Source organism: Halichoerus grypus, chromosome 5 (assembly GCF_964656455.1).
Source record: "Halichoerus grypus chromosome 5, mHalGry1.hap1.1, whole genome shotgun sequence".
In the NCBI taxonomy this organism is placed as follows: domain Eukaryota; kingdom Metazoa; phylum Chordata; class Mammalia; order Carnivora; family Phocidae; genus Halichoerus; species Halichoerus grypus.
The window spans coordinates 180611849-180637161 of record NC_135716.1 but is presented as its reverse complement, the minus strand read 5'-3'; the positions used below and the strand labels follow the sequence as shown (position 1 = coordinate 180637161).

The 25313-nt window shown below is 43.3% G+C and overlaps 1 protein-coding gene across 2 annotated transcripts in view; it reads left to right on the top strand.

Annotated features, from left to right (window-relative positions):
* The window catches only part of SLC25A33 (solute carrier family 25 member 33), a 35174-nt gene extending 12641 nt beyond the window's left edge, over window positions 1–22533 (top strand). The window contains exons 2-7 of one of the 2 annotated variants that reach the window (XM_036090484.2): window positions 1116–1295; window positions 13025–13102; window positions 14865–14965; window positions 16613–16679; window positions 20358–20638; window positions 22055–22533. In XM_036090484.2, the coding sequence (XP_035946377.1) occupies window positions 1116–1295; window positions 13025–13102; window positions 14865–14965; window positions 16613–16679; window positions 20358–20638; window positions 22055–22257 (910 nt within the window). In that variant the 3' untranslated portion in view covers window positions 22258–22533. The remainder of the gene's footprint in view (window positions 1–1115; window positions 1296–13024; window positions 13103–14864; window positions 14966–16612; window positions 16680–20357; window positions 20639–22054) is intronic. The other variant, XM_036090485.2, reaches the window with a different exon arrangement.
* The last annotated feature ends 2780 nt before the right edge of the window (window positions 22534–25313 follow it).

Genomic DNA, 25313 nt, shown 5'->3' with positions numbered 1-25313 from the left:
CCCTGGGGCGGGGAGGTAGGGGGACAGGAGATGGAATCTCAAACAGACTCCACACTGAGCATGGAGCTGGACGTGAGGCTCGATCTCATGACCCGAGCTGAAACCAAGAGTCGGACGCTTAACCGACTATGCCACCCAGGCGCCCCTCAACTCAGGCCTTGATCTCGGGGTCATGAGTTCAAGACCCATGTTGGGCTCCATGCTGGGCTTGGAGTCTACTTGAAAAAAAAAAAAAGAGAAAAGATGAAAGTGGGTATTTTAGGATAAATAAGTGAGTTGTCTTGAGGAAAAATATTTAAATTTTTAATTCGGGTAATATTTTGACATGAACAAATTATAAAGGGTGGTTGGGAGAACCCTGATCAGGGAGACTGAAGGACGCTTGAGGACTTCATCATTAAAAGGAGCTTTAGCTTTATTTTCAGTGGAGTCCAAATTAATCATATTTTAATAGAAGTCTGTGTTGTAGTGAATGTTGATTTCTCAAAATAGCAGCATTATCTGAATAATTTTTGACTGTGCAAAGATGCATTGTCTAGAATATTCACTGCAGGGGCGCCTGGGTGGCTCAGTCAGTTAAACGGCTGCCTTTGGCGCAGGTCATGATCCCAGAGTCCTGGGATGAGTCCCGCATCGGGCTCCCTGCTCAGCAGGGAGCCTGCTTCTCCCTCTGCCTGTCTCTCTGACAAATAAAAATATTTAAAAAAAAAAAATAGAATATTCACTGCAGCATGGCAGCGGAGTTGGAAATGGCTAACAGTACTAATGGGTTAAAATGGTGGACCTTGGCAGAGAGGACTAGTGTGTAGCCATCACAGATGGTATGGTAGCTGTAGATGCGGCCGCAGAGAGATGACCACAGCATCCGGGTAAGCTGGGGAGGGGACGTTAAAGAGCCAGTGATAGAGACCCTGAAGGGCGCGCCATCATGTTAACAGTGGTTCTCTCTTTAGCTGCTGAGACTTCAACAAATTCTTTTTACCTCCCAGTATGTTCTAATTATGAAATAAACAAGTGCCTTTTTTTCTTAAGAGAGAAAAATGAAATTTCATACTTTATCAGTCTAGGGAATAGTATAGCTTTTCTGATCCTGTTGTGATATCTTCTCTTAACAGGTGTGGCGGCACGGTTGGTGCTATTTTTACTTGTCCACTAGAAGTCATTAAGACACGGTTGCAGTCTTCAAGATTAGCTCTTCGGACAGTCTATTATCCTCAGGTTCATCTGGGGACCATTAGTGGAGCTGGGATGGTGAGACCAACGTCCGTGACACCTGGGCTCTTCCAGGTTCTGAAGTAAGTTCAGTCCCCGTGCTGGACCCCGACTCTCACTGAATACAGGAGGTCTGTCAAGCCCATCAGATGGGGTGTTCTGTTTGCAGTCTCTGTCCAAACTTGAGAGTTAGGTTTCCGTACTAATACCTTTGAGCTCTGACCTCCCTTGGCAGCAGGGCTGCGTGTGATCATCATCCAGCGACAGTCAAAGTAAACAAAGTAAACCAAAAATCCATGTTTAAATTGTTGCATCAAAATGTTGCTCTTGCCCAGAATCTTTTGAGGGCTGGCAAGATCTGGGTTGGTAGAGTGACATTAAAAATTTAAAGACTGCGCCTTATATAGAGACAAAATATTCTGATGTTTTTTACTTGCTGTTTGGAAATAATTTTACATTTATAGAAAAGTTGCAACATATATTTAGTGAAATAGTTTTTTAAATATTTGTTTCATACTGAGGCTACCTGCTTAGTGTGTTATTTTTACTGCATTAAAAATGTCTCATTTGCTTATGAAGTGGCTGAATATTCACAGGCTGAATTTGGCTTAAGGCAGAATCAGAAATGCAGAAGAGTGATTGGCAATGCCTACGTTTCAGCTTGGGGCCGTTTACTCTAATAGAGGTGTTCAACAGGGGTATCCGGCTGGCTCATTTGGAGCGCACCACTCTTGATCTCAGGGTCGTCAGTTCAAGTCCCGTGTCAGGTGTAGAGATTACTTAAAAATAAAAAATCTTGGGACGCCTGGGTGGCTCATTCGGTTAAGCGTCTGCCTTCAGCTCAGGTCATGATCCCAGGGTCCTGGGATCGAGTCCCACATCGGGCTCCCTGCTCCGTGGGGAGCCTGCTTCTCCTTCTACCTCTGCTCCCCACCCCCAACCTGCTCATGCTCTCTTTCTCTCTCTCTGACAAATAAATAAAATCTTAAAAAAAATAAATAATAAAAAATCTAAAAAAAAATAAATATAAAAGGGGTGTTCAATAAATAGTAGTTGAATTTAGCTAAACATGACACTCAGATCTCTGAAACTTATCACCAGAAAAGGGTGTGTTCAAGAAAGACATTGCTGTTTTGTCGATATAGATGTTTAGTTGGGAAACGTTAGAAAAAAATGCAATAAAATGGCGATGTTCTGTCTTAATAACCATATCACTTAGCACTTTGGACAGAATTCAGTCACATTTTAGATAAGGTGGAATGAATTGGAAAGTGCTTAATTTATTTTTAGGTACGTTTTGTTTGTAAAGTCTACCAATGAGTCACCCAGGCCTGCATGCCAGATGTGTGTATGAGAGTGCATCTGAGTTTACTGAGCAAAACTGGACAGCAAACCAGCTGCGGAGGGCAAGGTCCCAAGGGAGAGGATCAGAAACCCAGCTAGGGGAAAAGGAGGGAAACCCAAGACTCCGGGACGCTCAGCCAATTTAGTGAAATACCGAGAAAGGGCTTGGAGACAACAAAAGGCAGAAAGCCTACCTGGAGGTAGGCCCAGGAAGGAGAAGTACAGAGATGTGGAGGTACACTTTGATCCCTGTAGGGAGAGCGACGAGCCCACGTCGTTAAAGAGCCATGACTGTGGAGACACCCCCCCCCCCCCGGTTTGCCTTCTTCCATGTTTAGGCAATGGCGGTGTCTCAGATGACACCTCCCTTCTGAGGGACACGGAGTGTTTTGGACACAATGAAACAGACAGGTAATTTGCCAACTTTACTGACATCCAAAAAGAACTTCCTCTTACGTGCTTGCCAAATAACTCATGACAAGCGGATTTATCTATTTACTGTAACTGGGAACTGTTACCCAGAAATTGTGGGTGTCAACAGGGCCAAGCTTGTAAGGTAGACAGAGGTAAATGGGGATGTTTCTCTAGTTGAACTTTTTAGGATGCATGTTCTACATCCCTAGTATTTCTATCTCCTGTAAATCTCTCTCTCTCTCTCTCTCTATGTGTATGTACATATTTTCCCCCATTGAGGATAATTGTTTATTAAAATGTAAGTCAAAGAAAAAAAATGTCTCTCCGTCTTGCAAAATACAGGAACAGTGCCCACACCACACCACACACAGGACAGTTCCTTGTCCCCACAGACCCACAGCAGTCATTGTTTCACGCAGCCACAGCTACACAATTGTGAGACATTCCTGACACATGAATACTTTTCAAAATCACCTCTTCTATATTCACATCAAAATATGAATAATGGATGGGCGCCTGGGTGGCTCACTTGGTTAAGCGACTGCCTTCGGCTCAGGTCATGATCCTGGAGTCCCTGGATCGAGTCCCTCAGCGGGGGGTCTGCTTCTCCCTCTGACCCTCCCCCCTCTCATGTGCTCTCTCTTTCTCTCTCTCTCAAATAAATAAAATCTTTTAAAAAAAAAAATATATGAATAACGGAAAAATTTTTGTCATGATATTTTGTTAGAAGAGTGTTTGTAAAGTGGCATTTTTCACCCAAGAGCTGTTTCGTTAAGTTTTATTTCCTTAGCTTGATGCATATATACATTTTTAATATTCTCAACTGATCTTCATTAGCTTTCGAGTTAAAAAATGATCACGTTTCTGTAGTATTGCTTCATTGATTTTTCACAAGAACCCTGAGATTAGCACTCTGGTGTGAAATTATTTTATAGACCCTTATTTTATAGATGAGAAAATGTAAATTAGAGGTTAAGTGACTTGTTCAATGTCATTTCAATGTATATTCATCTTAAAATAGATTTTTTTTTAAAGATTTTGTTGATTTATTTGAGAGAGAGCATGAGAGCAGGTTGAAGGACAGAGGGAGAAGCAGACTCCCTGCTGAGCAGGGAGCCCGATGCAGGACTCGATCCCGGGATGCCAGGATCATGACCTGAGCCGAAGGCAGACGCTTAAGCAACTGAGCCACCCAGGCGCCTCTAAAGTAGATTTCTAAGAAAGATTTGAAGCAGCTAAGAGTAGACGACAACAATCCCCGCCCCCAACACGAACCTTTGCTGCTGCTTCTTTCACGTGGAAACAGCAGTGGTTCTGGCTCAGCGCCCGACAGGACCACATTCCCACCATGCCAGCTGCTGCTTCTGCTTCTTTGCTGAGTCTCCATGACAGCCTGTTGATGTTGGAGGGCCCCAGGGCTCTGCTCCCATGGTGACCCTCTGCCTTAGCTCCAGCCGCCCCTTCTAGGATCACCTTCACTTTTGTGGCTTTAATACCACCTGTAAGCTGACAGCGTTTCTCCTCTGAGCCTCACACGTTAGTCCAGCTGCCTGTTGGACATCTTAGCTTGGATGTCTACTGGGCATCCAAAGTGTAACTCGTGGAAAACGAAACTTCCCCAAACCTGCCGCTCCCAAAGTCTTCTCCATGTCCGTTAAAGGCGACTCCATCCTTTTCCACTCCAGATCTGAAGCCCCAGAGTCCCTCCCGAGTTCTTATTTCTCGCAACCCCACAGGAAAATCTCCCAACTCTGCCTTCAGAATCTGTACCGGGGGCGCCTGGGTGGCTCAGATGGTTAAGCGTCTGCCTTCAGCTCAGGTCATGATCCCAGGGTCCTGGGATCGAGCCCCGCATTGGGCTCCCTGCTCAGCGGGAAGTCTGCTTCTCCCTCTCCCTCTGCCTCTCCCCCTGCTCATGCTCTCTCTCTCTCTGTGTCTCAAATGAATAAATAAAATCTTTAAAAAAAAAAAAAAAAGAATCTGTACAGAACCTGACCCCTCTGCCCTCCTTTCTGCCTCCTTTCTCTGCTGCTGCCATGATGGCGGCCGCCACATCTCACCTGTGTTGCTAGACTGGCGTCCTGTCTCGCGTGCCCACTCCTCAGCAGAAAATCTTCTGCTCACATCCCTCCAGGGGCTGCCCTCTCCCGCCAGGGAGATGCCAGAGTTGTGCTTGCCACTCACTAGGCTCTCCACGGCTGCCACCCCTCCCTGACTTCTCCGACTTCACCTCCTTATGTTTCCCTTCCCATATCCAGCTACACTGGCCTCCTTTCTGTTCCTTCTCAGCCTTTGCACCTGGGAACAGTACAACATTTGCTGAGGAAGGGCCTTTGTTCTAGGACGCCATCTGCCTGGCTGACTCCCAGTTGTTACCTTTGCAGGAAGGCCTTGCAGTGACCATGCTATTTAAAACTAAGCCCTCCCCTCACACCCCATCCCTTCTTCCTGCTCTATTTTTACCTCCAGCACTTACCCTCCATCCAAGGTACAGTGTAGTTTACATATTTATATTGTTTCCTCTCTTCCCCCACCAGAATGGAGGTTCCTTAAACACAGGGACTTTGATTTATCTTGGTCCCCGAGGTGTCCCCACGCACATAGAATGCTGCCTGTCACGTAGTAATAAGCATTCAGTAGCAGTAGAATGAATGAATGAATTGGGGCATGTCGTAAGATATTGAATATAAAGGGTTCAGCATGCACACTGCACCATGTAAATAATAAATATTAGCTGCTGTCATAATATGTACTTTCTGCGCTTTTTTTTTCTTAAATATTTATTTATTTGACAGAGAGCACGAGAGAGCACAAGCAGGGGGAGCAGCAGAGGGAGAGGGAGAAGCAGGCTCTCCGCTGAGCAGGGAGCCCGATGTGGGACTCGATCCCAGAACCCTGAGATCATGACCTGAGCCGAAGGCAGACGCCCAACTGACTGAGCCACCCAGGCGCCCCATTTTCTGCGCTTTTTATTTATTTATTTATTTATTTTTCTTTCTTCCTTTTTTTTAAAGATTTTTATTTAATTATTTGAGAGAGAGAGAAACAGCATGAGAGGGGAGAGGGTCAGAGGGAGAAGCAGGCTCCCCCCTGAGCAGGGAGCCCGATGTGGGACTCGATCCCGGGACCCTGGGATCATGACCTGAGCTGAAGGCAGTCGCTTAACCAACTGAGCCACCCAGGCGCCCTCTGCGCTTTTTAAACATAAGATTTATAACTGAGTTTCTTGGTGGCCAAGGCAGAAAAAGGGGAATATCCTATTACATAATTCTCATCTGAAGAAAGTGCACTTGCTCTGCAGGGGAGATATGTGTCTTTCCCTGTTACGTTCTAGAAGCAGCATGTTGGGGCACCTGGGCGGCTCAGTCGTTGAGCGTCTGCCTTCGGCTCAGGTCATGGTCCCAGGGTCCTGGGATCGAGCTTGTGTTCCCTCTCACGCTGTGTCTCTCTCTGTCAAATAAATAAATAAAATCTTCTAAAAGCAGAGTGTTACTCAGCACTTACATAAAGAGAGTGCGCCAGCATGGGAAGCGTGCGTTCAGGGTGCTGTAACAGCCAGTGACTGCTTTGCTCTCTACCACCACCCTGGTTGAAGCAGCCCTCCTCCTGCACGTAGATTATTAGATAGCTCTCTCCTTCTTCCATTAACATGGCTGAGCCAAGGGCAGTGATGGGGGTCTACAGAGAGGGCTTTTCATCTGGTAAATGATAAAAGGAGGACAAGAGTCAGGCTTTTCCTCTATACCACAAGCCCATCAAGGTTGTCTGTTCAGTTTTAGAAGACATTGGGTTACCAAAAACCCAAGTGAATAAAATGGTTATTCACTTAAAACTAAGCAGCTTATTATCTAGTCTTACTCTTTCAGGCAGAACGACTTTAAAAGACTTACCACGCAACAGAATTTCTTTACAGGAAGCTTATTTTTCAAAATGCAAATCAGTGTTTGCATGTGTCTCATGTTAGGGTAACGTATTAGGAAAAAAAAAAAAATATCCTCCACCGGAGCACCAGTAACCTTTACATTTTGAGTATAGTTACTTAAAAAGAAAAAAGGCAAGATGCTAGCATATTTAGGCTCTCGCTGTTAGATTTGCCATAGAGATTATTAATATATCAGTTTATCTCTGGTGTCTGCTTTAAAAAATCTTAAGCATTAATCTTTTTCTTTTTCTTTTCTTTCTATCAGAGCTCCTATTCTGTAAAGTACTCAGGTATCTTATTTTTGTTTTTTCAAGTACTTTTTTAATCTGAAAAGTAATATATTAGTGAGCTAGTCTCTATCTTGTAAAAACCTTTATGTTCAGATGAGATCTTTGTCTTGGATTAGTCTGTAGTGTTCGTATTGTGATTAAACCTAGTGAAGAGAATGAAATGCTCCAAATAAGACCCTAATTTCCTTTTGCATTTCTTTTCTAAATCAAAGTTGAAATGACTGTGGGAAAATTAGTCTGGATCCTAACATGCTTTATTATGAAGCCAAAGAGTACCATTTATAGTAGGAACTTGATTGTTCCAGAAGAGTTTTGTAAACATCCAGATAGGTTAGCAGTTTGAATTATGTAACAGATTTGACTTTTTGCCCACTGTTAATATGCGTAGCTATGGAGACCGTCTTTCTGCAGTTCTGAAAAGGCCTGAGTCACTTGAGGACATGAGTTCCCTACTGCATTATAGATGAGAGGCTTCAGGCTTCCTAGAGCCAGAGTCCCTTAATTGTGTTTAACTGCCTTCTGGGCCTGGCTCTGCACCCTGTACGTTAATGGGACCACAGACAGAATCTAAACTTTAAAAATATTTGAATATACTGACCATTTGAAATCGTTTACATACTCTTAGAAGTTGTAAATCACTTCAAGGTGTTACTGGAGAGAAGTTTTTGTTCAGAGAGCTTGGCTTTTTGAAAGCACAGTCCTGTTTTGAGTAAAAGTAAAGTATTTACAGTTGAAAACACTAAATTCTCATGCCTCTAGTAAGAGCTGAGTGGCTTGTTTGAGCCAGTATGAAAGTTCACTCAAAGTGCAGGAACTTCATTTGGCGTGTTAGGTTTACAGAAACCCAAGAATTGTCTTTACCCCACCCCTTGCTTCTGTGACTTTGTGGGCTGTCGTCATGAGTTTAATATTTTTTTTAAAGATTTTATTTATTTATTTGACAGAGAGAGAGAGCTAGATAGGGAACACAAGCAGGGGGAGTGGGAGAGGGAGAAGCAGGCTTCCCACTGAGCAGGGAGCCCAATGGGGGGCTCGATCCCAGGACCCTGGGATCATGACCTGAGCCGAAGGCAGATGCTTAACGACTGAGCCACCTAGACGCCCCTAATATTTTTATAATCTATGACCTGTACCTCGTTTTTTGTTTTTTTTTTTTAAGAACTTTTTACTTTGAAATAATTTCAAACAGAATAGTTACAGAAATGGTACAGATTACTTGGTTATATTCTTTACCTCTAATAACCAATTTGTAACATTGGCCCATTTGTTTTTTTTTTTTTCTTTTTTGCTCTGTATACATACATATTTTTTCTGAACCATTGGAAAATAGGTTACACGCATTATGCCCCTTTACCCTCAGTTCTTCAGCATTTATTTCCTAAGAACAAGGGTATTCTCTTAAAGCCAAGGTATGGTTTTCAAATTCAAGAAATTCAATATTTATATACTGCTTTCTAACTAATCTACAGTCCATATTCATTCCTTTTATTTATTTGAGAGAGAGAGCATGAACAGGGGAAGGGGCAGAGGGAGAAGCAGACTTCCCCCTGAACAGGGTGGTTGACGCAGGGCTCGATCCCAGGACTCAGGGACCATGACCTGAGCCAAAGGCAGACGCTCAACCAACTGAACCACCCAGGTGCCCCCCACTCTGGTATTAGACGTTTTTCAAGGAGCCTTTCTTTTCTCCTTGCTGGATTGTTTTTGTTTTGTTTTGTTTTGTTTTTTTAAAAGATTTTATTTGACAGGGAACACAAGCGGACGGAGTGGGAAAGGGAGAAGCAGGCTTCCTGCTGAGCAGGGAGCCCGATGCGGGACTTGATCCCAGGACTCTGGGATCATGACCTGAGCCGAAGGCAGATGCTTAATGACTGAGCCACCCAGGTGCCCCAAGTTTTTTGGTTTGTTTAACATTAAGATGTAATTCACATACCATACAATTTACCCATTAAAGAATATCATCCAACTGTTCTTAGTATGTGCACAGAGTTTTGTGCGGCCAACACTACTAATTTGATTTTAGAACATTTTTATCCCTACTAAAAAAACCTCTCACCCATTTGCAGTCACTCGCCATCGCCCACCCCCAGCCTAGGCAACCAACCACTAACTTACTTTCTGTCTCTGGATTTGTTTCCTCTGGACATTTCATATAAATAACATGAAACAACATATGGCCTTTTATGTCTGGCTTCTTTCACTTAATCTAATGTTTCTTGAAGGTCATCCTTGTTTTTGTGTATCAGTACTTCCTTCCTTTTTATTGCCAAGTAATGTTACATTGCATGGCTCGGTCTCATTTTAAATGCCTTGCTTTTACATTCCCCAGATGCCATGAAAAAAAAAGAAAGGTACTACTTATGGTAGCTGTGCCCTCTAATTGTGTAGTATCTCAGACAGAGGCCCTTCATGTGATGCTCAGGGGTGGCCAGAGGGTTTAGGCTGGGCTACACAAACAGGAGTGTGTCATGGGATCACTTAAAAGGGCCTGGGTTGATAACTGCCAGTAAGGAAAACATTCTATGATTAGAAAATAAGACTATTGTTTAGAGAGAGAGAGAGAAAAGAAAAGAAGACTGTTGTCCCCCTAATTATTTTGAAATAATTATTTAGATGGAACTAGGGTCCAGTTCATTACTTTTTGAAAGAATAGGTTTATTGAGTTATTACTCACATACCATAAAATTTATCCTTGTGAAGTGCACAATTCAGTGGGCTTTAGTGTAGTCACAGTTATGTAACCACAACCACTATCGAATTCTAGAACATTTTCGTCACCCCGAAGGAAACATGTACCCATCAGTAGTCAGTCCCAGCTCCCCTCCCCCACCCTGGCAACCACTGATCTACTCCATCTCTCTGTGGTTAGGGATGTTCTTCCCCTTGATGCTGTTGTAAATGGAATCAGTTTTTATTTTTGTATTCAGATTGTTCATTGCTACTGTGTAGAAATACAATTGATTTTTGTATATTGATCTCATATCCTGCAACCTTGCTGAACTTTATTAATTATAGTAATTGTTTAGTGTACGCCTTAGTATTTCTATGTGTAAGATTGTGTTGTCTGTGTGAATAAAGATAGTTTTGCTGGGGCACCCGGGTGGCTCAGTCACTTAAGTGTCCGACTCTTGATCTCACCTCAGGTCTTGATCTCAGGGTCATGAGTTCAAAAGCCCCATGTTGGGCTCAATGCTGGGCATGGAGCCTACTTAAAAAAAAAAATGATAGTTTTGCTTTTTCGTTTCCAATTTAGATACCTTTTATTTCTTTTTTCTTACCTAGATAATTGCTAGCCTGCCATTTTTGAGGATAGCTCTTACAGGTACAAATATTCTTTCATTTTCAGGCAATTGAAATATTTTATAAACATCAAAAATTTGAGGAAGAGAAGCTAAGATTCACATTTTTTAGTTTGTACATTCAGGGACTCTAGACCATGAAAAATTACATTGACCTGAAAAAAGGAAAGAACAGGAAAGAAAACTATGAATGGATAAAAGTTGAACATCATCCAGCACGCTAGGGACCAAAACATCAACTTAACCTCTTCTGCAGCAAAAATTTCAGCTTTGTTTCTAGAAACTTTCTCTATGGGAAAAGTGGAAGGTGGTAGAAATAAAATTGGCAGGATTCACTTTACCAATAGCTTTTCCATAAAGTGGAAGACACCGTTTTATTTTACCTTCAGTGTCCTAATGAAAGTAAAGCTTTATATAAACTCTTTTGACAACAGTACAATTATTCATGAGCTAGATAAACTTAGAATGCTGTCAGATTGGAGGTACTATTACCAAGTGCAGAAAAATCTGCAGTAAGAGAAGGAAATGAAATCAGAGGGGACCTCAGTGTAATGTAAATTCTCTTGGATACCATGAAAGTTGAGCCATTGAAAAGAATAAATTTAACCAACTTGAAGAATCATTACGTTGGAGCGGGAAAATGCCTCTAAAGAATGTTCTACACAGGGGCGCCTGGGTGGCTCAGTCGTTGGGCGTCTGCCTTCGGCTCAGGTCATGATCCCAGGGTCCTGGGTTTGAGCCCCACATCGGGCTCCCTGCTCGGCGGGAGGCCTGCTTCTCCCTCTCCCACTCCCCCTGCTTGTGTTCCCTCTCTCGCTGTGTCTCTCTGTCAAAAAAAAAAAAAAAAGTTCTACACAGTCCTTTCCTTAGTCACTTTTTTTTTTTTAAGATTTTATTTATTTATTTGACAGAGAGCACACACAAGCAGGGGGAGCGGGAGCAGCAGAGGCAAAGGGAGAAGCAGACTCTCCACTGAGCACAGAGCCTGATGCGGGGCTTGATCCCGGGACTCCGGGATCATGACCCGAGCTGAAGGCAGATACTTAACTGACTGAGCCATCCTGATGCCGCCCCTTAGTCACTTTCAATGAGAAAACATATTAACACTTTTTTTTTTAAAGCACATTGGCAGGGGTGTGGCAAAATTGGAACCCTTGTGTACTGTTGGTAGGAATATAAAATGGTACAGCTGCTGTGATAGGATAGCATGGCAGATTCTCAAAAAATTAAACATAGAAATTACCATATGATCCAGCAATTCCACTTCTGAGCATGTACCCCTAAGAGTTTAAACTACGGACGTGAACAGTATTTGGACACTCATGTTCACAGCAGCATTAATCACGATAGCCAAAAGTGGAAGCAATTCGAGTATCTATCAACAGATAAATGGATAAACAACATGTGGCCCATATACAATGGAGTATTATTCAGCCGTAAAGAAAGAAGGAAATTTTGGCACATTCTGCAACATAGATGAACGTTAATGTCACTGTGTTGAATAAAAGAAGCCAGCCACAAAAGGACGAATACTGAACAATTCCACTCCTATGAGGTCCCTAAAGTAGTCTTAATTCATAGAGACAGAAAGCAAAATGGTGGTTACCAAGGGCTGGGGTGGGGGGGGAGGTTAATAGGGAGTTAGTATTTAACAGGTATGGATTGCAATTCAAGGAGATGAAAAAGTTTTGGAGATGGATGGTAATGGTTGTACAACATTATGGAAATACTTAATGCCACTGAACTGTACACTTTAAAATGATAAGTTTTTATGTATATGTTACCATGATTTTTTTTTTTAAAGATTTTATTTATTTGACAGAGAGACACAGCAAGAGAGGGAACACAAGCAGGGGGAGTGAGAGAGGGAGAAGCAGGCCTCCCACCGAGCAGGGAGCCCTATATGGGGCTCGAACCCAGGACCCTGGGATCATGACCTGAGCCGAAGGCAGACGCCTAACAACTGAGCCACCCAGGCGCCCCATGTTACCATGATTTTTAAAAATTAAAAAGAAAAAGTGTTCTCTTGGAGCTTGAGATACTGTGCTTTAACTTTAAAAAACATTCATCCAGCCTTTGAAAATAATTTGGTTTTTCTATTCTGTAGATCCCTGATTGGGGCCCTTCTACAGTCAGTAAAGATCTGAAGATAGGATTATTAGAAATAAGGAGTAAACCCAAAAGAAATACGATCCAAAGAAATAAGACATGATTCCCTGGATCAGCTGCTTTGCCAGATGCTCGTCCTACCTCACTAAGATTTCATTGTGTAGTACAAACCCTGAACATCTTGGTCCTTCATGAACCAGGGAAAAGGCTTCTTGAAAAGAGGTCAAACTGATGCTTCTGAAGCCTGCTTTTTCACTACAGTAATGAAAGCAGTGTTCTTCAGCCTTCTGATGCTGTATTGTAATATAACCAGATAAGAGTCTGGGGTCTCGTAAACATTCTGTTCTGTATTCACAGACCTGATGTGAAGGCTGACGCCTCACTGTTGCATAGGCCCTGCCTAAGGATTTTAAAGATCTTCTCTTATTATTCAGGTCAATCTTGGAGAAGGAGGGACCAAAGTCACTTTTTAGAGGCTTGGGTCCAAATTTGGTTGGAGTTGCGCCATCAAGGTAAGCATTAAACGTCCAGCTGGCTCACTACATATAATACTCCTTTCTTACTGAAGTGCAGTCCTGCTAGATGGCCAGTTTCTTTTTCTGTATGGGATTTGCCTAGTTGCAGCTGACATAGAGAGTAGTGACAACTGCTAGTGTATCTTGTGGTGTGTGTGTGTGTGTGTGTGTGAGAGAGAGAGAGAGACTCTAGTTATTTTATTCTTCAGTGAAAATCCTCTCATCACCTGGAATCTTCTAAACAAGTATCTGCTACTTCCTGTATGGTACGTGGCTAGCAATATTGGCGTCACCTGGGGCTTGTTAGACCTGCACACTCTTGGGCCATACCCCAGACCTACATCAGAATCCGCCTTCTAGCAAGATCCCCAGGTGATTCATATGCACTTGGTAGCACTGATCTGAAGCAATTTTAAAGGCTTCTAGCCTTTACTTTATTTAAAACACCCTTATTTCTGTATCTCTTTAAAGCCTGTTTGAGAAAAGTGAACAGGTGAGTGTGTGTGTAGCATATCTGAAAAGTAGATAAGAAATTGCTTCTAGAAATTGCCTCCTGGGAGGGGCACTGGGTGGCAGGGTAGAATACTTTTATATTACTTTATGTAATACTCGGATAGACTTTAAAGAGAATTAATCTTTATAACAAAAATGAAAACGTTTTCTATAAGGTAAAGACTAAAAGCTTCCTAGAATTCTTGCAGATTTGTGCTCTGAGGTGATTTATACACAAATCACCTGAGAATGTTGTAAAAATTCAGATTCTTAGTAAATCCTTTTGTTCCTTTAGAATTTTGTAGCATATGTGTATCATCTATTTAAAAATAAAAGCACTAGTCTGTGAGATTATATGGGGTATGCATTATAATAGATGGTAGACGTACTGCATATGTATAGTAAATAAAATTGAGTTGTATCTCCTCATGGACAGTGCTCATTTGGTAACAGGTGTTAATCTGATGTAGCTTCCTGGCTGCCACACCCATTTAGAACAGTTGGGACCTAGAAAAAAACAGAATACTGTTACATAAACACAATAATGATAAGTAGTCCAGAGCCTAAGTTGAAAAATACATTCTATGATTGATGCATTGGCCAGCCAAAATAAAGAAGCATTTTCCCTGGCATTGCTGGTGAAGGAGCAGGGAAAATACCAACCAGCCCCTACTCCCCAGCCCCAGTAAGAAAGAAGTCAAAAGAGCGAAAGCAAAGACCAGACCAGAGCTGGGGATGGGGATGGGGGGGCGCCTAGCCTCCACCTACAGGAGCTGCAGGGTTGGGGGAGGTGGGGGCGTATTCAGTGGCGGAAGCTCTACACGAAAATATGCTCGTGATGATTGTTCCCTACGTGACCCTGAGTCGTCAAAAAAGTCAAATTATATTTGACATACTCATTGAGGTGTAAGGCAGGACGAGTGTGGTATATTTTAGAAGTATTACAAATTTTAGAAGTTTCAATATAGATTTTGGTGCTTAAAGAATTGACATCCAAAATGAAGAATGTAAATAGATTTTATATATTACCAAAATCTCCTCTTCCTCAATTATTTTGGACACTTCTACCATCACTGAATACTTTCTGGAGGGACAAGCAGGAGCTTTCTGCAGGGGCCTGCAGCAGCTTTTGGTTTTATAGATGAGGTCAAGCTTTTGGTTACATGTTAACCTTCTTTCTCATATTTTCCTAAATTTTTCAGAGGTTGCGGAGGGACGTATATAGTGCCATGCCAATGTCTGTAGCGTTCTCTCTTTCTTCAAACAGGGCTGTGTACTTTGCGTGTTACTCCAAAGCCAAAGAGCAGTTCAATGGCATTTTTGTGCCTAACAGTAATATTGTGCATATTTTCTCAGCTGGCTCTGCAGGTATGTTACCCTAGTGAGTGGAGATAAGTTTCCCACTTTCCTAAAGCATGTGTTGTGCCAAACAGCTTTTTCCAGGAATTAGAAATTAGCTCTCTGCTTCTTTTGCATCTAAAAACATTTTTCTAACGCTTTATGTTAGAACTAATAAAACATGAATGTATGAGAATAGTTTGTAACTTGGTTCCATTTTCTTTGATAACTAAGACTTCTCTTCTCCCTCAAAATTTACCTGTGCTCGTGCATACTACTGGTGTTACATCTCTTTTAAAGGAATATTAATGCATTTTCATGTCTTTCTGTTTCATTAAGTTATTTTTAAAGATGGAGCTTTTTTGTGTGTGACTCCCCATGGTGTCCAGCGTACCCTGTGGATAGCTGGCATTTCTGCCCACAGCTGGGTTCTGTGGTGAGGGCTTGGGGCTGTGGAGGAGATCTTTTAGGAGGGCTGGTACCAGATCAGGTAGTATGGGAGTCATTCCACTCGCTATAGAAAATTCGTAACAGGATTTGTTCCTCAGGAAATACTTGGCAAAGAACCACGGACTTGTAGATTGCGGAGAGAAGGCTATGTCTTTTTAGGTATCATTTTATGTCTTGTGTAAATAGAAGAGTATTCTAGAGAACTCAAACAGGCATTCTGTGAAACGTTTCTGCCTCCTGGCAGCCTCTAAGGTTTTGTCTGCCTCTGTCACTCCACATAAAGGTTCTAGTAACCTGTCTGAGTAGTTATAAGTCATAATTACTAGACCCCAAGTAGAAGATAGCATATCTTCTTGCTGCTTCATACAAGAAAGGAGTTTCTGCCAAATACAGAGCTCCGAGGAGGAAATGCAGAGTGGCAGAATGAACGGGTCAACCCTCACTGATGAGGGTGGTAGTAAGTGAGCCATAAGCCCTAAGCTGTTCATCGGTTTTGTGACTTTTGCAAAATTAACTTAGAGGAAAGGTTGCCAAATAAAGGAGACCTGGAGGGAGTTCTCTAAACCACTCTCTGGGTCCTAATTAATCTGCTTAGGACTGTGGAGGGGACGAGGTGTTCAGAGCTCACCATGTGTCAGGCTGATGCCACGGTACTGCTCTTTCTGGTTGGTCTGGAACAATGAGCAACATTAAGATGAGGAAGACTTGAAAAATGGTTCCTATAAGCAGATCTGTCTTTAAAACTTCCAATTTCCTGATATGATTAGTGAGATACTAAAATGTGTATGTTCAGATTTAGGTAAATGGAGATTTAGTGGCTTCTATTTTAAGTTTGATATAAGGTAACCTTTTGGATTAGATCACCAACTTTTTAAAACAAATTATTTCTGGACCTGAAGCTTATAAATTGAGTTTTAGAATAGTTTACATATTTATCATAGGAATTGCATTTACAGAAATATCAACAGCACCATCTACAGGTTGGAAAAACTAGACAGGGCTCTAGAAGATTGAGAGATTTCTTTTAGGTCCAAGATATCAATAGATGTTACATTTTAGGGGACTGTACCTTCCATCTGCAGTCTGGAAATATAACTGCTTCCTACTATCCATTTTTACTATTAAGCCATTTAAATCCTGATCTCAAAGTTTATCATATGAAATAGCTTTAATAAGCATGGACTGTGTTCAGTGATGATGTTTTCTGTTTCTTTTTTTTTCTTCCAGCTTTTGTCACAAATACCTTAATGAATCCTATATGGATGGTTAAAACCCGGATGCAGCTAGAACGGAAGTAAGTTATTAATTGTTCCTTCCTAAATATTTGTGGAGATTTTCTTTTTCCTCCCAACTCCAGTTGTGAAATGAGGTGTACAGAGCCCTTAGGCATCCCCATCCTTGTTTTATCCTGAATATAAGCTATATGTAGAAACTCCTTTTGTTTTGATATGTGTGCTGCCAGCCGTTGTGGGGATATGAGAGCCAACAGAAGTTACCACTCGGGGGAGGTTGGAAGCTTATGGCCCCTGATCTGCTCCTGACTTCTCTCAGATAGTTGGTGGGTCTCCGCTCTTGGCCGACCCCACCCTCAACTGGAGCGCTATGGGCTCCTCCAGATGGCCTCTCTTTTAAGTGGGAAGCAGCCGGTAAGGGTAGAATGGCAAAGGGTCATTTTAATCTCCAAGGCCCTCAGATTTACTGGATTTCTGCCCTGAAACTCTGGCCTGTGGTTCTTTTTTTTTTTTTTTTTTTTTTTTTAAGATTTTATTTATTTGACAGAGAGAGCACAAGCTGGGGGATCAGCAGGCAGAGGGAGAAGCAGGCTCCCCACTGAGCAGAGAGCCTGACGTGGGGCTCGATCCCAGGACCCCGGGATCATGACCTGAGCCGAAGGCAGACACTCAACCGACTGAGCCACGTAGGCACCCCTGGCCCGTGGATCTTAACATTTTCATGCTGTGGATCCCTTTGGCAGTCTGGGAAGCCTCTGCAGTTGCTTTTCAGAGTAATATTTTTGAAAGCAATGGAAACCAATTGTTGAAGTATAATTATCAATGTTTTTTTATTTTTTTTTAAAGATTTTATTTATTTATTTGAGACAGAGAGAATGAGAGAGAGAGAGAGAGCACATGAGGGGGGGGGGAGGGTCAGAGGGAGAAGCAGGCTCCCTGCCGAGCAGGGAGCCCGATGCGGGACTCGATCCAGGGACTCCAGGATCATGACCTGAGCCAAAGGCAGTCGCTTAACCAACTGAGCCACCCAGGCACCCATCAATGTTTTTTTTAAAATGCAATATAGTAATACACTTCTTTAATACAGTAAATAACAAGATCAAACAGTGGCCCAGTAACCACCATAATTTCAAAGACGTGATAGTGATAAGGGACACTCTCATCGAATTCTAAGAACCCTTGTGTAACCGTGTGGCCTGGAAATACGTGTGGGCACTGGAAGCTTTCAGCTAGTCCAGCCGAACTCTAAGCAACCTGTAAAGAAAAGAGAGAGGCAGCAAGAATACCCCCCTAGACGTGTAGCTAGGGGTCTGCCTTAATTTGTTTTTTCTCTCTAATGACCACGAAAACCTCTGAATTTGTCTCAGATTCCATGTTTCCCCAATCCATTCTGTGTGAAAGAACCTTCTAGAATGCATCAGATCTCAACATTTTGGACAGGTCACTAGCTGATAATCCTTCAATGAATCTTGCTTACTCTCACGGTCAAATCCTAACTCCTGGGCTTAACATTCAAGGTCCTTTGCAATTTTCTAAAACTGTCATGTGCTCTTAGGCTTCCATCTCCCCGAGTGTGCTGTCCCTCACCAGGAATCCCTCTCCCCCTCTTGTCGCTCAAGGACACCTGCTTGTCCTTCAGGCTTCTGACCAGCATCCTCTCCTGGAAACCTTTGGAAATCACTCCCCATTCCAGGTGTGCCCCACACAGTCCTGGTATCATTCCTGCTTAGCAGCAGGTACGTGCACAAGTTAGCTAGGAGACTGGACGTGCACTCTTTTAAATCTCCATGCTCCATGCAATGTCCATGCTCAGGACGTTGTGTTTTTTTTTTTTTTTAAGATTTATTTGTTTGTTTTAGAGAGAGAAAGAGTGCCTGAGTGGGGGGAGGGGCAGAGGGAGAGAGAGAATCCTCAGGCAGACTCCCCGCTAAGCACGGAGCCTGACTCAGGGCTGAGTCCCAGGACCTTGAGATCATGACCTGAGCCCAAATCAAGAATCGGATGCTTAACCGACCAAGCTCTCCGGGCGCCCCCATGCTCAGGACATTTTAAAAAGCTTCGTTTGGGTGGGCTCTGTTAACCAGTCCTGCAACAATGCAGATTTGTTACATGCTTGCTGTGTACTAGTCACTGGGGAAATGGGGGATAAGCCATAGGCCCTGCCTTCCAGAAGCCCACAGCTTTACAGAAAATAAAGAGAATTGTAGGCTGATGAAATAGGGGCCAGAAATGCTAAGGACCCCAGAGGTCCCTCATGCCATCCAGGCAGGGCGGGCACAGGAGGGCCTCCCGCGGCAGTGATGTCCACCCTCTACCGTCTGAAAAATAATGGGGAGGGGGCCCTGGCACTGCACGTGCTTCAGGCCAAGAACAGGGTATGCGGAAAATCTAGAGACAAGAAACACTCGTTTCTGGGGACCCGAAGGAAGGGAAGTGTGGTTGGAGTGTGCTCTGGGTGTGTGTGTGTGTGTGTGGTGTGCGCGTGCACGCTGGAGGAGGGGGGGATCATAGAAAGCCAAGGCTGCAGAAATGCATGGGGTAGGGGGCATATCCTTCAAAGCCCTGGGAGGGTCTTGGAGTTTGGCTTCAGGCTCTAATTTGAGGGCCATGGGGGGCCACTAGAGCTGTGGTTTGGGGTGGGAGTGGGGAACACTCTGCCCCCCAGGGGACATTTGGCAATGTCTGGAGACATTTCCAGTTGTCACAACTTAGGTGGGATGCTTCTGGCATCTGGTGGGTAAAGGCTGGGGTATTGCTCAACATCCTACAATGCAAGGACAGCTTCCACAGCAGAGAATCATCTGGTGGAAAGTGTCAGTAGTGCCCAGATTGAGAAACTCTACATTAGAGGCTTATAAGCAGGGCAGTGGTGTGGTCAGATCTGTATTAGAAAGGTCGCTCCAGCTAGGGTGTGGAGAAGCAGCCTCGGAAAGACACAAGGAAGAAGGGGAGAGCCCATTGTGACTGGTTGGAGCAAGGGGCGCGCTGGGCTTCAGCGCCGAGGGAGGACTGCGTGGTGCAGACCAGTGGATACGCTGTCAGGCCCTGGGGTTCCCTCCGCATCAGGCAGTTTAGGATGCTTCCCATCACCAGCCAGGAGCAGTGAGCCTGAAGCCTTTTATTAGTTCTTATGTAGTTTATTTGATGTTTATCATTCCATAAATTTAGAAATAATGGAATCAAAACACACCATCTGGAGACTAGAGTTAAGAAAGCTCACTAGTGTAAACAACCTCGCGCTCACTGCCCAGGCGGAATGTTGGTGAGGCTTTTCCTTCGGCATTTTCTGAAAGCACATTTGTGCCGTGATTGTAATTATACTCACCGTATAATTGCGTCCTGCTTTCCACGCAAGCACTTCCACGTAGTTGACTGCCTTCTCAACTATGTTAACCTAGTGTGCGTATCATAGTTTACTTATCTATTCCTATTTTTAGATATTCTGACTGTTTTGATTATATCGCAGTTATATTTTCCTCTGTGATGAACATCTTCCTCCGTCCGGCTCTTTCTAAAGTTAGGTCAGAGGCTATGGACATGTTTTCATGACTCTGGGTACAGATGCACATACTTTCTGGGGCTTATCAGGTGCCCCATCTGGTGGGCCTGGGCTCAGCTGAACACAGGACACGGAAGACGTATTTCACCTGCCGTACAATTTCTCTTTATACTTAACGCTTATTTGAGCCCAGCTCCTCCTGAGTGTGGATTTTAACAGCTCTTCACTGATCTTTACACAGAGTGAGAGGCTCTAAGCAGATGAACACAGTCCAGTGTGCTCGCTATGTTTACCAGACAGAAGGCATCCGTGGCTTCTACAGGGGATTAACGGCCTCGTATGCTGGAATTTCAGAAACTATCATCTGTTTTGCTATTTATGAAAGTTTGAAGAAGTATCTGAAAGAAGCTCCATTAGCCTCTTCTACAAACGGGACTGAGAAGAGTTCCCCAAGTTTTTTTGGACTTATGGCAGCTGCTGCGATTTCTAAGGGATGTGCTTCCTGCATCGCTTATCCGCACGGTATGTTTTGCTTTTTCTTCCAGAACAGTAAAGCAGCTGTGCGGTTCGTGTCACGGCCCGTGTATGTAGACCTCTGCAGCTCCCAGTGCGGTGCCAGTGTCCGCAGGTCCCAAGGTGACGGAGTACAGGTGAACTGGCTTCTACCGTCTGTAGGTTATGGGAGCGGCAGGCGCTCGGCTCGGCTCAGCTCCAGCTACTAGTGGCCAAAACGTATTGTGCAGAACGTGGGCCCTCTGTTGTAGAACTTCAGGTGTTTTCAGAGAAGCCAGAAATCTGGATTTTATTTAAAATTCCTCAATTTAAAAAAATGGTGTGAGTGCCAACCAAAAAAAAAAAAAAATCTCTCAGCTTCCACTTTGAATGGAGTGCTGAGTGAGGCTACTTTGCTAAGTCTATTTTTTAAGGAATTAGAGACCTAATGTTCCACTGACCTACTTTATTTTTTTATTTTTTATTTTTTTTAAAGATCTTATTTATTTATTTGACAGAGAGAGAGACAGCGAGAGAGGGAACACAAGCAGGGGGGAGTGGGAGAGGGAGAAGCAGGCTTCCTGCCGAGCAAGGAGCCCGATGTGGGGCTCGATCCCAGGACCCTGGGATCATGACCTGAGCCGAAGGCAGACGCTTAACCAACTGAGCCACCCAGGCGCCCCATCCACTGACCTACTTTAAAAAAGAATAGCTTAGTTTATTGTACCATGCAAAACGGGTTTTGTTTCCAAAAGCCCGCTGCGCTGTCAGCTGTGACGAATGTACGTGGTCAGCTCCAAAGCAGGTAATTGAGCCCCTGTCACATGCTGGGACACTAAGCGGCTCCCCAGGGCTCAGGGAAAAGAGGCTGGGCTGCGTCCCGTGGGGTGGGGAAGATGGGAGCGTGCCAGGCAGTGACAGGTGTCAGGCTGGGGGTGCCGGCGTCAGGGAGGGCCAGGTGTGCAAAGGTTTGAAAATGTGGGAGGCAGCTTTTGAGCTGGAGAGAGTGGTGGAGAAGGGTTTTAGTGGGAGAGGAAGTTGGCAAGTACATGAAAAGAAAATCTTGTTGATGATTTGCCGTGCTTAATACAAATTACACCTTCAGTGAAATTACAGCGTTTGCTTAATTGGGAGTAGAAAACCACAAACTATCTTAAAATGAAGTCCCATTCAAAGTAAGCTTTTACAGTCCCTTAAAAGTTACTTTGTACTTTTGTCTGTATATGTAATGTCCCTAATTGACCATTTCCCAGAGTTAGAAAATGTTCTAAAAAGATTGCAACTTTTCATTGTCCCTAAGCGACTTTGCTGTCCAAGTAGAACTCCGATGGCAAATAGCCAGAGATGTACATTGACGGTTACAGAGCTGTGTGCTTTGAATTCTCTCATTGTATCACTTGGTAATGCAGTTCGTTTGTAGCATAAAGTATGTGTTTCTGTCTGCAGAAGTCATAAGGACACGGCTCCGGGAGGAAGGCACCAAGTACAAGTCTTTTGTCCAGACTGCTCGGCTGGTCTTCCGGGAAGAAGGTTACCTTGCCTTCTATAGAGGACTCTTTGCCCAGCTCATCCGGCAGATACCAAATACTGCCATTGTGTTGTCTACCTATGAGTTAATTGTGTACCTGTTAGAAGACCGTACCCAGTAATGGGCCAGAAAATTGTGCCCTAGAAGAATAAAATTGAAAAACTCTAGAGAAAATTTTTTTCCATTGATGTTTAGAATGTTTGAGACTGAAACAGGAAAGGCCATAAAATATGTGGCCTGTATCACCCGTTGGACATTTCCTTTTGGATTCATGTTTTCTGGAAGGTTTAAATTCATTAACGTTAATAGTTAATTATAACTTTTGTTTTTTTAACTTAAGAGGATTCAGGATTAAGCAGCAGCTAAATTAAATCATGCTACTTAATTTAAGTATAAATTTGGTTTGTGTCCTCTTTTATGTTCACTGTGCTGTAAACTTATTCCTAAGTACTTTAGTGAAACATGACCCTAGAAATGCAGAGAAAACCTGCAGAATCAAAATACAACTTATTGTCTCATGTGACACTACACCGCTGAACAGGTAAGATGTGTCACATTTTGGTGGCACTGGGTGGACCGGGACAGACTTCCCAGCCATTTTTCTTATCTGTACATTTCCAAGTCTCACGCAGATTGATAATTTAAGCCTTCAGTCTGCTGAGTTAAAAAAAAAATAAGTACAACTTTCTGATACTAAATATTTTAAACTGTAAACATCTTTCTAAAGTTATCCTTTATCCCCAGTTTGAACCAAAGGTAGGAGTTTTAATGAACTATTCACCGATTGTCTTACTCCTGGACCTATTTCCAGAAGTTTAAGTCTGGTCAAGCCCAGGTACCTTATATAAGTGTCAGCTGTGAATGTGGAGTAGGGTGAGTAATAGACCCTTCCTGTCAGGTCTTTAACCCTGTTCTTGGGTCCATAGCACTGCGGAGAGGGAGGTGACACAGGGTTGATTGCCCACCTCTCAGAGAGTTCACTTTTATTCTCACAGGAGGTGTGTTTAAATACCCTAGTTCAATGTTTAAAAAAAAAAAAAAAAGCCTACAAATGACCAGAATTTTAACCACACCCCATCACTCCCCACTTTTAAAGGAAATTTAATAAGGGACAAAGATAATGCAGAAAGCAGGTAAGACGGATGGCCTTGCATTAGCTCTTCCACTGGAATTTGCTTATTGTCCATTGAGATTAGTTTTCAGTCTGAATATCTAGAAAGATACTGGATTCTAATAACTGATGCATTATAGTTTCAGATTCAGTTGCAGATGCACTGGGGATGAGAGTAGGATATTTTCAAATTGTATTTAAATGGAGTTTAATTTTGCTCATCTTTAGGCATGAAGGAGGTTAGTTGGTGTGCTTGAGCTCACTGGTAGAATTTGCTTAAACTGTAACAACTGTGTGGAAGTCCAAGTAAATCACTTTAGTCAAGCATCAGTGCTTGTAAACCGCATAGCAGTCAAGAGATTTCTATTCCAGGAGCTCGGTTTAACTGTTTGATAGTGGCGTTTAGCAGCGTCTTCCTATTTTAGTATTCATATTAGAACCTGAATTTTTCCTCAAGATTTGACGGTTTAAAAATTAGGTTGCTTAGGGGCGCCTGGGTGGCTCAGTTGGTTAAGCGACTGCCTTCGGCTCAGGTCATGATCCTGGAGTCCCAGGATCGAGTCCCGCATCGGGCTCCCTGCTCGGCAGGGAGTCTGCTTCTCCCTCTGACCCTCCTCCCTCTCATGCTCTCTCTCTCTCATTGTCTCTCTCACAAATAAATAAAAAAATCTTAAAAAAAAAAAAAAAAAAAAATTAGGTTGCTTAATATTTGCTAATTGGGTATGAGAATTATTTGAAAATAATTTTCATTTCTACATTCTTGAATTAATAAATTTGATGCTGACCTAGGATCATTTAGTTCTCTGATTGCTTCTGCACCAGAACATTGAAATGAAAAAGGTGAGCACCAGAAGTAGGAAGAAAAGCAGGAAACCATAAAGTGGCTTGTCAGATTTAAAATGGGAATTGTCGCTGTTTGAGCTGTCCATGGGGAGATCCCATGATTTATTTCTCTCTTGCGCACAAGCTCAGTCATTGGGATTTCATTATTTTTAAGTAGCCATACATATAAGACTTGAAGTACCAAACACTGTGTCAGATGTTCTGTATTTTCTCATGGAAATTATTTCTTTTTTTTTTTATTTTTTTTATTTGCGAGAGAGAGAATGAGAGAGAGCACGAGAGGGAGGAGGGTCAGAGGGAGAAGCAGACTCCCTGCTGAGCAGGGAGCCCGATGTGGGACTCGATCCCGGGACTCCAGGATCATGACCTGAGCCGAAGGCCGTCGCTTAACCAACTGAGCCACCCAGGCACCCTCATGGAAATTATTTCTGACACCACCTCGTGAGGCAGGTATTACCATAATCCACATTTTACAAATAAGAGAGGCTCAGAGGTTTAATGACTTGTTTGAGGTCTGAGAGATGGTAAGTTGTAAAATGGCCAGTAGTGGGTTTGTAGTGCGTGTTGGGTAGATGAATATAAGCTAAAGGGGGCATCTGAGCCTGTGGAATGGTCTGACCGAAGCCAAGATCCAGCAAACCATTCCATTCACTCAAGGATCACGAGCCCACAGGCACTACCACTGATGAAGGTGAGATCACACTAGTGTAACCCCCAGGACACTGTTGGCCACCCTGTTAGTGGGACATCGTGCAGTCTCTGAATCTAACTTGGAAAGAAAATGGTACTTAAATACAGTGCCACACATTATAAAGGAGGTTTCACTGCTCTTTGTGCATTTGTGGTGAGAGCAGCAACACAGTCAAAGCGAGGCCTTGGCTCTGACCCACGTGGAAGAAACAGCAGCAGCCTCCCTCTCCAGCCCCTGGGTCCTGTGCCCTGCTCCCTGCCCTCTCTGCAGCTCCTAGAAATGCCGGTGACTAGGGTGCAGGACAGATTAATTGGCAACAGGAAACAACGGTAACATTTGCTGCTAAATGACCCCACACCGACACTGTCCACCACAGGAAGAACTCCAATGTTGACCTCAGAAACGCTGGGAAAGTGTGGACACTGAGACATGTATAACTGAATACGAATATTTACAACCAGCTGGGTTTTTTGTTTTTAGTTATGAAAGTAATTTAGCTCAAGCCAATAATACTGAAACTGGCATAAAGTGA